General features: G+C 37.8%; 1 protein-coding gene across 1 annotated transcript in view; it reads right to left on the bottom strand.

The window, feature by feature from the left end:
- TTK (TTK protein kinase) overlaps positions 1-12,133 on the bottom strand; it is a 41,196-nt gene extending 29,063 nt beyond the window's left edge. Inside the window, 11 exon segments of the mRNA XM_043591878.1 lie at positions 443-530; positions 2,468-2,559; positions 2,654-2,726; positions 2,888-3,002; positions 4,127-4,171; positions 4,174-4,269; positions 6,696-6,802; positions 7,159-7,381; positions 10,517-10,657; positions 10,877-11,065; positions 11,865-12,133. Of these exon segments, the coding sequence (XP_043447813.1) occupies positions 443-530; positions 2,468-2,559; positions 2,654-2,726; positions 2,888-3,002; positions 4,127-4,171; positions 4,174-4,269; positions 6,696-6,802; positions 7,159-7,381; positions 10,517-10,655 (978 nt within the window). The 5' untranslated portion in view covers positions 10,656-10,657; positions 10,877-11,065; positions 11,865-12,133.
- Between the last annotated feature and the right edge of the window lie 1,086 nt (positions 12,134-13,219).

The raw sequence follows: 13,219 nt of genomic DNA, 5'->3' as shown, positions 1-13,219 counted from the left end.
CAGGGGTTGAACTCAAGTACAATAAGAACAGTATGAGACTAAAACTGTTTCCAGTCTTTGCATTTACAAAGACACATCACAATTTACTCTCATTGCTATATAAGATGTCCTGTCAGAACATATGATTAAACACACCAACCAAGAAACAGAATTTGGGGGGAATGACTCCCCTAGCTATTCCCAAACCCAACTAATCTGTTTAAATATAAGCATGATAAGTATTATGTCAAAGTTATCCCAGATCATTGATCATTTCTCTACATGAAATGTACATGTTCGTCAACTTTGGAGGAACAGTTTAGGACTTCTGTACCACTTCCCACTAGTGGTCCTGTATTTCTTGGGGCTTCAGGAACACTGCTGGACCCCTTCCCCGGGAAAAACTCCATGGATCCTAGATCAGGAAACCTTGCTCCATATAAAGATTTAAAAATTAAAATACCTTTAAATTTCTCAATTCACTGGAATCATTTCCACTTGATTTAGATCCAGGTACAATCATATCTTGGCGTTCTGATCCAGAGGTCTGTCTGCTACCCACAAACCAAAATAGTTTTAATGCTTAATTTGAAATTAATCTTTTTAATGTGCTATTTTTTCCATTTTAAAATTGACTTCTTAACAGTACATACACTTTTTAATTGGAAAGATCTCTTGAAAAATTATTTTTAAAAATAACATGATTGTAGGGGCACCTGGGTGGCGCAGTCAGTTAAGCGTCCGACTTCAGCCAGGTCACGATCTCGCGGTCCGTGAGTTCGAGCCCCGCATCAGGCTCTGGGCTGATGGCTCAGAGCCTGGAGCCTGTTTCCGATTCTGTGTCTCCCTCTCTCTCTGCCCCTCCCCCGTTCATGCTCTGTCTCTCTCTGTCCCAAAAATAAAATAAAACGTTGAAAAAAAAAAAAATTAAAAAAAAAAAATAACATGATTGTAGTACAAATGTAATGAAGTTAGGTGCTGGGCAATGATGAAAAGGACAGATAAGTGGTAGGTGATTGTGTACTTCATAACGTAATAAGTAACAATTGGGGCTAAGTAGGAATGTAGTAAAGAAGGGGACAGCAGTATGTAGGTGAAACCACACTTCGAAATGCAAGCAGCTTAAGGAAAAGGACTAGAGTATAAACCTTTCCATAGGCCTCCACAGTGTCAACCATACAGTGTATCATGGCAAGCACCAAGAAAATGGCTGGTTTTGTTTTATTTTTTTTTATAATGGGAGAAAGTCTCCTTTTATTATTCGGAGAGGTATTTAAAATGGAGACAAGAAAAAAGTCATCTCATAAGATTCTGGACAACCAAAATACACTTAGTATCTATCTTTAGTCAAGTGCTAAGTATAACAGAATTTTAATTAAAGATGCCAACTAAAAACAATCAGGGGTGCCTGGGTGGCTTAGTCAGTTAAGCATCCAATGACTCTTGATTTCAGCTCAGGCCATGATCTCACAGCTCGTGGGTTTGAGCCCTGCATTGAGCTCTGTGCTGACAGCATGAGCCAGCTTGGGATTTTCTGTCTCCCTCTCTCTCTGCCCCTCACCCTCTCCTGCTTGTGCACACACGTGTGCTCGCTCTCTTTCTCAAAAATGAATAAACAAACATTTTATAAATAAATAAATAATAAAAACAACCTGTTGTATTTCTGAAGTTTATTTGCAAAATGATTCTCTGGAATCCAAGGGGCTTTTTCTAATAGAAATAAGGTTATCAAGAATGCTTACAGTTAAGAACAGACCAGAACAATTCCCTTAGCTAAGTTGGAAAACTAGATTCCTACTTCTTTTAAGGGGATAAATATTCAGGTTGAAGAAAGGAGAACACGTTGGACGTGATGAACAGTATTTCATCTCTACCTGCTCTGCCCCACCTCTTGATGCCCTGGGCTCTGTAGCAAATGAGTGAATTAATCATCTTTCCCACTGATAGCTATTCCTTTCCTTGAACTTGTTAGCAAAGAAATTGTTCCTAGACCTCCTTCCACCCCTGCTATGAAGACTTTCACAAACATAAGAAACGGATTCTTACCAGAGAAACTACCCATAAGCGAGAAATGCCCAGATACTAGGAGCTTTTACCTCAAAGATGTCTGCATATATCTTTTAAGCTTAATGTTGATTTAATATTTTTTCCTCCATGTTCCATAATTTGTTAACCATTCCTTTTTTTTTTAAGATTTTTACCTTTAAGTAATCTCTACACCTCACATGGGGCTCAAACTCACAACCCCTACCTAGATCAAGAGTCACATGTTCCACCAACAGAACTAGCCAGGTGCCCCCATTTAATTTTTAATGAGCAAAAAGCAAAATAAAGTCACATTCCCCACTCATTCCTTTGTCCCTAACCTTTAATACTAAGTAAAAATACTTAATCATAATTACTATTATGCAATAAAAAACTTTGTGACCGTTCTGTCATCAACCTTTAAGTATTGAAAACAAATTAAAAAATTAAAATTCAAACATACCTTTTTGTAAAACTTGGTACAACTGAATCATCTGTCTTCCCATAATCCGGGCTACTTAGAAGGTTAACTGGGACTCTTCCAAAAGGGCATGACTAGAAATGTTTTGAAAGATTAAGTAACCAACTAGGAAATAAGTATAGACCTCACCACTATCACTTTAATCAAGGTACATTAGAAATAACTTACCCGTTTAGCTTTCTTTGTTTGTTTCAAGGGATTTCGATGACCTATTTCTGCATCTTGAGGGGGCAAGTTTTCTCTATACAGGAAGAAAATACCCCAATTTTTAAAAGAATAATATTAACATAGGAATTGCCATTAACTGCTAATGTTATTACTCTAACACTAAAATACAGATGTAGATGTATAAATAACATAAATGTATGATGAACATTTAAAAAACAGATTCAGTTTCATTACCCATACAAAAACTTGGCTTTAGTAGTCTGTCCTCTGGAATCACAACTGATGTTCCTATTCTGTAAATGTCCAAGTGAATTGGGGAATGATTCTTGAGCAGTTAATACTGTAGATGCTATAAAAAAAAATTTAAATTGTAATTAAATTTATAAAGACATAAGAAATACATAAAAAGTAACCTCACAAATATGAATACTTAAAAAGATAATTCAGGGGTACCTCGGTGGCTCAGTCAGTTAAGAGTCTGACTTCAGCTCAGGTCACAATCTCGTGGTTCATGATTTCGAGCCCCACATCAAGCTCTATGCTGATAGCTCAGAGCCTGGAGCCTGCTTTGGATTCTGGGATTCTGTGTCCCCCTCTCTCCCTGCCCCTCCCCCATTATACTTTCTCTCTCTCAAAAACAAAAAAAAAAAAAAAAAGGATAATTCATAGTAAACATTTGTCCCCAAATAAGATATGCAGACATGAAGATGTTGTGAAGATAATTCTCTAAGTATAGATGTAATAGTTTCAAAATTACATAATTGTTTCCCCAGAATAAAGGTATATTCCTTATTTCTAAAAAGTCTTTCTCTTATGGATAAAGAAATTGTGGTTTATATACACAATGTAGTACTACATGGCAATGAGAAAGAACGAAATATGGCCCTTTGTAGCAACGTGGATAGAACTGGAGAGTGTGATGCTAAGTGAAATAAGCCATACAGAGAAAGACAGATACCATATGTTTTCACTCTTATGTGGATCCTGAGAAACTTAACAGAAACCCATGGGGGAGGGGAAGGAAAAAAAAAAAAAAAGGTTAGAGTGGGAGAGAGCCAAAGCATAAGAGACTCTTAAAAACTGGGAACAAACTGAGGGTTGATGGGGGGTGGGAGGGAGGGGAGAGTGGGTGATGGGTATTGAGGAGGGCACCTTTTGGGATGAGCACTGGGTGTTGTATGGAAACCAATTTGACAATAAATTTCATATAAAAAAAAAGTCATTCTCTTGCTTAGACTGAATTTTTTAATTTACTAATGAGTTTGATTAGCAAAAAAAAAAAAAAAAAAAAATTCCAACAGGGTTAATAAAGATTTTGGTACTTCTAAAAGCCCTATACCTCCTTTACATCTGAAATTTAATCTGAGATTTTGATCATTCTACACAGATGGTATTTTTCTTTAAAATGTTATCCTGAACTCTTTCTTGCCGGACAATCTACCACAGAATAGTAGCACACAGTAATACCCTTACCTGATAAACTCTTCTTTTCCTCCTCTGAAAGCAGCTGCTTTTTTGAAGGTTTAAATTCCGAATGGCAATTTCTAGCATTTCCAGTGGTACTGCTCCACATTCTACAGCTTTATGAAGAAGTTGTTTACTTTTTTTGAAATTACCTAACAAAGTAAAAATATTTTGTCATTTAAATGCAACAATCTTCATTCCCCAGATACTTATTCATCAGGACCTAGGGAAAAAATTTAAAAGGCTTAGGTAAAAATATTTATTCCAAGATTCACATACCTTATTTCATAAGCAAATAAAAGCAATTTCTCTCTTCTGGTAAGAATTCTTGTCAAATAGCTTACTTATATAATAAGTAGTAAACATAATTATGCATTCATTTTAGCAACACTGCCCATTTTCAGAAAAGAAATATAACAAAGCAATATAAAGTGGGGGGCAGCAAAAACTAAATAAAATAGAAACTTAGGGGATGTAGTAAAAGGAAAACTAAGCTCTAGATGTTACTACAGTCCCAAGAGCATCAATCTGTTACAATGCAGTATAATAATCATTCATAACAACATTTAGTTATTAAGGATGACATATTTTGCTAAAGGGAATCCTCCATCAAAAGATTCATATTTTAAAAAATAGTAATAGGGACGCCTCGGTGGCTCAGTCGGTTGAGCGTCCGACTTCAGCTCAGGTCATAATCTCGCAGTTTGTGGGTTCGAGCCCCATGACGGGCTTTGTGCTGACAGCTCAGAGCCTGGAGCCTGCTTCAGATTGTGTCTCCCTCTCTCTCTGTCCCCACCCCCCCCCCCCCCCACTATCTCTCTCTCCTTCAAAAATAAACAAACATTAAAATAAATCAATAAATCAATCAATAAATTAAAAAAAAGACTAGTGTTTAGCTATCAGACTTAGCTATACCGCCCTCAAATGTAAAATAACTGACACCACCATAATTATTTTTCTGACTACAGATAAACCACCAAATTTTCTTTCAATTGCCAACTTAATATATTTTGTCTAGAATTTGATTTAAAATGTCAAATGTGTACATCATGTATCAATGGAATGTGTTATCAGCATTTCTGGGAGCAACTCAGCTATGCTACACACTTGGGCACTTAGGATTTAAAAATGATTAGGAAATCTCTATCTTCTGACAGTTTACAAATTTTAAGAATTTAAACATATCTGATAGTGGCTAAGTATACCTTTATTCAGAGAAGTGGTATTTCACAATTTAAGCATTTTAGGGCAGCAAAAGAAGGTAGGCTTAGATAAAAACTAGTAATTAGGGAGCTTAATAAAGTAACAGACCCCTTTGAGAGTCTGATAAAAAAATACCAAATGTCCTCTAACCATACACACCAAACTGCACATAGAATTTCAGAGATGTGCATACTTCCTAAAAACCCATTCATAATCTTGTCCAAAATAACTGCAATTTTGACCTTGAGTGATAAAATTTATTTTTTTACAGATAACAAAATTTGAGGTTTTCAATATTTGTGTGTTCTAAAGATACAAAACTTGTAGTTGCTATTGATAGGCCACAATACTTCAACAAATGCTTTAAGTAGAATGACGAAAAGAGAGAGGGTACTAAAGGCCTTGCCAAACTTCCTCGAATAAGCAAGGAGGAATCAATGTTCCTAGACAGAAAAGGAATGGTTTTTTTTAAAAGTCACCTGACAGTGCACAGGATAGATTAGAGGTGATTCAGATAACTAGGACTCAGAAATCATGTAAACACGTAAAAGTTAACGGTTCTCAAACCATTTCCTGAGCTGTTACAGTGCTCTTCTCTAACCTCAATCCTGGGAAATACATGCCAGTGACTGAGCCCTGCTTTGGGCACCGTGATGGAAACTCTGGCTGAACCAAACCACTAGCGATACTGTGTGCATCACAGGTAACAAATGGGATTAGGGTTGGAGCAGAAACAAGACAGAGGGAAACAGTAACATGTGGCCAGAGGGCAGACTGAAACCCTCATGGATCCAAAAGCCCCAGAAAATTAGAAAAAGAAAAGACTAAGGAATGGGCAGGCTAAAAATGTGAGGAAGACATTGCCATAGTTCTATCCAAAAACTCAAGACTATGAAGAATCAAAAGAACAAGAAATAAAAGCTTCCACAGCAGTTTCCTTTTTTTTTTTTTTAATTAAAAAGAAGAACTACCAATTAATGCTACAATTTTATTTTGGTGTATATATTTTGGTACTATGAGACCATAATATAAGGAAAGCTTATCTAAGCACTAACTTAAGTATCTTATATGCTTCTCTCGCACAAATACTCAATGAAAAAGCCACTTTCCTTTAGACACTTCCTGAATCTAATTAAAGGCACAAACACGATGTTCACTTACATCTCTGGATTATCTGTTACAAGTAGAAAAGCTAGTATAACAAACATTCTCTACATTTACACTTTGGTGGCATTCTTCCCCCATACTCTCACCTGATCAATTTTCAAGCCTTTAGCCTCAAATTTTTACTTCATATGTATGATTTAATATTAGAATGTGAGTTACAGCACGAAGTTAACATTTTTCAAATTTGGACTTGACATTTTCAAATTACCTTGTGATAATTCAAATTGTGCAAAAGATATATGCACAAAAGCAAATTTCTTGCAGTTTGCTCTGGCCATCTGAAAGTAGTCCCGTGCATCATCTGGCTCTTGAATACTGTAAAAAAGATTTCAGAGTCAAATTTTAGAAAAAAGGGCACAGCTACCTAAGTTTGATAACTCCTTATTCAATTTTCCAAAGGACATGGGATTCTGGTTTTTTTCTGTGTAAAATTAAATACTAATAAGTTAATTTTTAACATCTTTCTAGGCAGAGTCCAGAATACATAACTTTTGTGGAAATATATACATAGTAAACAGAGTTTACAATATTCATTTGTTAATTATAAACAGAATGATTTGGTTAAAAAATACTAATTTTCTTACAATTAATACTAACAACATGTCTTTTATAATGTAGTTGTGTACTATGTAATGTAGTTAGTTAAACATAATTCAAAAGTGAATACTTACGCTTTTAATTCAGCAAATCTCACTTGAATTTGAGCAAAACTCTCGTTTTGCCCATATTTATCTGGAGGAAGTGCTTCAATTGCTTGACTGTAACGACCAATTAATTTATTTAAAAGAGCATCATTCAGAGGGACACTGTTTTTCTCTAGTTTGAGCAACAAATTCAACCAGTCCTCCGGGTTGTTTGCCATCATCATAATTTGGTTGACAGTTCCCGAGTTATCTGAATTAGAGGAAGAAAATATGCCACAAGAAATGCCAAATTGCACTTTTCCTTCAAATTAAAGTTAGTAATTTATATTCTTAATATAAATAAACTCCTTAAATTATTTTAAAAACCTTAACAATTCATATAAATGTAAGCAACATATTTCCTGCATATATGTATTCTTAAGAGTTTATTTTACTCCAAAAGTTACATATTCTGAAGGAAAGAAAAACTTTGGAAGTAAGCTAGTTTTTTATAGCTTTTAAAAAACCATATGTAAGGGCACCTGGGTGGCTCAGTCAGTTAAGCGTCTGTTGATTTCAGCTCAGGTCATGATCTCACAGGTTTGTGAGACAGAGCCCTCATCATAGAGCAGGGTGTGCTTGGAATTCTCTCTCCCCCTCTCTCTACCCTTCCCCAACCTGCATGTGTTCTCTCTCTCTCAAAATAATAAACATTAAAAAAAAAAAAACCCTATGTAGTCTAAAAAAATTTTATCTTGTAGCAGCATAATTCTATTTCATCCCCCTAACTACCCAAAGAAAACCTAAACCTCCCCCACTATCACCTATAACAACTTTGTCAGAAAATTCATCAATGACTTATTCGTTAAAAATTTTTAAACGTATCACCTTATTCCTCCTAACATAATCTTTACAACTTCATCCATCTAACATTATCTCCATAGACTTCAAACTTACCTTTAATCCAATTAAACAAAATCAATTTATAAAAGATAAGTAACTGGTATGGTTATTTTCTTCTCCCTCCAAGTTACCCATATTTCTCCATAAAGATTGTAATTTATTTTCTTACTTTCTTTACTGTCAATTGTTTTAAAAAGACAAATTGAATTAATGTCAGTCTCCTGTTCAGGATATTTTAGTCATTACTAAATATTATTAAACACAGATTTCCCAGAGAAACTATCATTCTGTAAGTTTTGGTTACCTTCAATAAGAGCCAAATCTATGCTTTTATAAACAAAATTACAGTTTCTGTTTTACTAAAACATAACTTTAACTCTGCTTTTTTATTTTAAATTTATTCTGGACTGGGGAACCTGGGTGGCTCAGTCAGTTAAGCGTCCAACTTCGGCTTAGGTCATGATCTCATACTTTGTGAGTTCGAGCCCTGCATCACACTCTGTGCTGACAGCTCAGAGCTTGGAGCCTGCTTCAGATTCTTTGTCTCCCTCTCTCTCTCCGCCCCTGCCATGCTTGCTCTCTCTCTCTCAAAAATAAACATTAAAAAAAATTTTTTTTTTAATTTATTTTGGACTGATATTAATTTCACTTTCCAGTTTTTACTTCCCTTCCATTGTTGTCCTAGCAAATTAGTCTACAAGATGTCTAAAAACCACTGTGTTTGTAAATGTATTCCCCATGCCTCTGAGTACCATTCTCCTTCTATTCAGAACTTAAATTGTATCTTTATATTGTTAGTGTTCACTTGATGACAAACATATTTTACAATGCAGTGTAGTGGATGCATACTCTTCCCATCTATAAATCATGGTTTTAAGCATCTTTGATACTTATGATACTGTCTTATGTCCCAGTTACCCATATATGTTAAGTATTTACAAGTTTGGAGATCACCTGGGTGGCTCAGTCCGTTGCGCATCCAACTCTTGATCTAGGCTCAGGTCATAATCTGTTTGTGGGATCGAGCTCCGAGTTGGTCTCTGCACTGACAGCATGGAGCCTGTCTGGGATTCTAATTCTCCCTCTCACCTTGCTCTTTCCCAGCTCACACGCACGCACACTCTTTCTCAAGATAAATGAACTTAAAAAAAAAAAAAAAAGTCTTGGAGCCCCTGACTCAGTGGCTCAGTTAGTTAAGCCACCAACTGTTGATTTCAGCTCAGGTCAGCACAGAGCCCAACATGGGGCTCAAAGTCACAATCCGCAAGATCATGACCTGAGCTGAAGTCTGATGCTTAACTGACTGAGGCACCCAGGCGTCCCATGACCGAAGGATTTTAAATAAAGACTCATCTTGGTGTTCAAGCTTTGTTAACATTATTTAAATACATTTAATAAAGTATGGTGATACTCTCCTAAGATTTTGTTTAACACCAAAACGATCAGTTTCTAGGTTGTTTCAAGTGAATATGATCTGCCATCTTGACTAGACTTCAGGTTCTTCCATTTATTTTCAATCCTTCACTCATTTAATGGTCAGTATACATATAACAAACTTATTCAAAGGTCACTTTCCAAACAACCTCAACAGTGTGAAATATAGAAAGAGTTAGGCTTGTAAGCTAACTTTTCATAAAGCTAGGGTATTAAACTTTGGGCACATTCTACTCATTAATCATCCAATAAATATTTAAGTACATATTGCATGTCAGACAGCATTCCAAGCTCTATAGATATAACAAAACAGATAAAAATCATGCCCTCATGGAGCTCACATTCTAGTGGAAGAGACAGACAATAAACAAATTCATGAGTAAATTAGATACAAGATGATTAGTGCTATGGAGAAATACAATACAGAGAAGGAAGAGAGGTGTCACGTGCCCACACCAGCAGGTTGCTATTTTAAATAGGTGGGTGAGGAAAGGCATCAATGAGAGGACCTTTGAACAGACCTGGAAAAGGAAAAGGTAGACAGTTATCTGGGGAGTGGCGTTTAAGGCAGAGAGCAAGAACAAAGGCATTGGGGTAGGAGCTGGTCTAGTATATAGTAGAGACAGCAAGGAAGCCATTGTGGCTGGAACAGAGTGAACAAGGAAGAAAAGGAGAAAAGGGGTAGTAATAGGAAGATTCTCCCCTATCAAAAATTGAGTGTTTGACTTTAAGTTTACACATAATTTCATTGCAATTGGTGAGATCTTCTCAGTTTACAGAAAAAAAGGAATGGAAAAAAATGGCATATCTACTGCTGGCATGTGTGTCAGCAGAAATAACGGCTGACAATAATGGAAGAGTTAAGAGCACACTGTAATAAATTATAATAAGTTTCCATTTTTAAGAAAGCAGAAAATTGTGGGAAAGTTTCCAAACAGCAGGGTTAAATTATAAAGTGTCTGTAGTCTAACTGGTAAAGAACAATTACTGAGGAAATTACAATTGTGAATACACAAGGTTAACACTTCATTCCTTTACATTAGAGGGCACTCAAAGAAAAGGAACTCACCTGTAGTATCGGCAGAGACTTTATTCAAGCTTAGCTCATCAGTAAGGTCTTCATTTTTAAATTTATTTTTAATATCCCTCACTTTGTTCATTATAGAATCAATTGTCAATTCTCTGCCACTTAAATCCTCGGCCTCCATTTCTAAGGCATAAAAAAAGTAAACTGGTCATATCATTCCTTTTCACTAGCATTAAAGAAAAAAAAGATGTCTCAACTAGCCTTTTTTTTTACCCAGAAGACTATAGCATTAGTTATACGAACACATCTAAACAGATTAGAGTATTTGTGAAGGTATGTGGATAAAAACAACAGCACATCCTTGTAATTTGTCCAGCAAGGTTTCCAATAGGCCACATATACCTTTTCTTCCCAAAAGAACTTCAACGAAGTCATTGCACAACACAGACGTTGCTACCCCTCCTTGCTTTCAAACTTTCCATTTTTCTTCCACAATTTCCTTTCACTCTTTTTCCAGAATTATTTTCTCTGGGCCATCTGCAAATTCACTTATTATTATGTTTTTAATGTGAGGGAATGCTTGCTTGGATTCTGGTAATGACATATAGACATAATATTTTTGGTAATGAAAATAACCATTCTTTTATTCACTCTCTGTATGCCAGTAAACCTGCACACTGAAAGTGCTTCCAAAGCAGAACATGAACAACATCATAACCCTTTACTGATAAATGGGATATCAGCAGGCTTGTTCTTATGCATGTCTGGCATAATTATGCTTTGCTATCTCAATCGTTCTAAAACCAAGAATCTACTGTATTCTTACACTACTGAGCACTTGCTCATCTGCATGGTGGTGATGGTGCAAAGTGTCTGCAGTCGTTCTTCCTATCAATCTCAGGTTTGTGATTCTCAAGGTTAATACCTTAGTAACCCAGGGTAACTGATATCAATGCCGCTCCTGACCTCGAGTTTGACAATGAAAAGGGGTGATAAAGTAGGCATCTAGATACCACTATTTGAAGTCAGGTTCGAAAGGTAACTGTCAGTAAGGAACCACCATCTCCTCGCTCTCTTCTAAAAAACCAGATGAGAGGGCGTGCCTTTTGGGAGAGGATTTCCTGTCCCCCAAACTCTCCCCAGGTGCCACACCCGATGCACACACCCACCTCCGGCTTCCAGGGTCAACAAAACCTCCCTCACCACCCACTGGATTGGCGGAAGCAGCGAGACCTCCCCTCCCCCTCCAGTTCGTTTAGCCGCGCCCCACGTCTCCTACCAGGCTCTGAGTCCTCCCTGCCTCGCCCTCACCACTCACCGACCCTCGCGGCTCAACAGCCTACACACGGGCCGCTGCCGTTCCTCGGTGTGCCCCCAAGGAAGAACTCACCGCCAGAAAGCGGAGAAGGGAAGAAAAGATGGAACCCAAATCCCTCTCCGCAAACACGTTTGAATTTCCCCGCCGCTATCTTCGCGTCTGCTTATTGCTCAGTTCTCGTCACGTGAAAACGTCTTCTCTGATTGGCTCGCGTGCGTAGGCAATGCCCCGCCCCCAGTGATCCGCGGAGTGCGTCTTGGGAGTGTCTCACACTCTAACCCTGGGCGGGGCGCCTGCGGTAGCGAGGTGCTAGATTTCCATGCACGTTCGGGAGGTGTTTTTGAGCTGGCTTTCTTGCACTTCCCTGTTTAACCAGGCCAAATTTTTGCCGGGGAGCGAACCACCTCTGGGCGGAGCTACCCGATGAGAGGAAAATAGCGACGGGGACGTTGCTTGGGATCTAAAAGATGCCCTATGAATCGGTCCATTCCGCGCCATTCCGCCCCTTTCTCGCCGCACTGCCACACGATTGTGTCCTTCACGCGCCTCACTGCCCGGCTTAGGGAGAAGATGGCAAGAAAGGGTCGTTCGGAGAGCTACTTTCAGCCCTGCGGCCAGCTCGAGAATCTCAGTGCTTATTGTCCTTGAGCTTCAACTAAACGCTTTTCCACTATCCTAAAATAAGTAACTCCGCACTTCCTCTTTAAGCCAAGGCCTTCCTCTTTGTCAGAATTCCGCACAGAATTCACCAGCTGACGGGATTGCTGCGTCTGAATTTGCCCGATCAGCCCGCTGCCTCCGAATTTGTCCCATTTTAAGAGTTCAGGTGCCTTCAGGGAAAGGGCACCTCCCTAGTTATCTACCCGTGCTAGGCCTCTGTGCTGAAGTGGGGTTGTGATCCAAGATAACACTTTTCTCTGCCAATGGGAGAGGTGTCTTTGTTGTACCAGCATTAGGACATATGCTGTATGGTCGAACAGGCTGGTTGATTTTGTGTGTGTGTAGAAACTAACTACAGCTGTCACGTAACTCCAAAGCTGTCCTTAGAATCCTCACATTCGCGGGTCTGCTAACCACTCAGCCAGCAAGAAAGCCTTTCCTTGTTTAATGCATCTTTCCATATCTACTGGCTGTGTGATTTTACTTCAGCTGAGCAAAATCATCTGTTGTATGTAGCATGGTTGGCTAATCGTTACCTTTGCATCATTGCAAGGAATTTTTTAATTGCAAGGAATTGATTATTCCACCAATTCTTGTTGATCTCTTAGGGCCTGATTTCAAAACTTCATTTTCCTAAAAATACAGCTGCTGAATAACCTCACCCTAATACTTCTTTCTGTACACTTATTCCTTTCGTGATATCTAGTCTTAATTTTTAAATATCAGCTATATGCTAAATGTATATGTCCAGCTGAACTGTGTTCCCT

The sequence above is a fragment of the Prionailurus bengalensis genome, chromosome B2 (assembly GCF_016509475.1).
Source record: "Prionailurus bengalensis isolate Pbe53 chromosome B2, Fcat_Pben_1.1_paternal_pri, whole genome shotgun sequence".
Classification (NCBI taxonomy): domain Eukaryota; kingdom Metazoa; phylum Chordata; class Mammalia; order Carnivora; family Felidae; genus Prionailurus; species Prionailurus bengalensis.
Note: the sequence above shows the minus strand (reverse complement) of the source record. Positions and strands in the feature narration are given on the sequence as shown.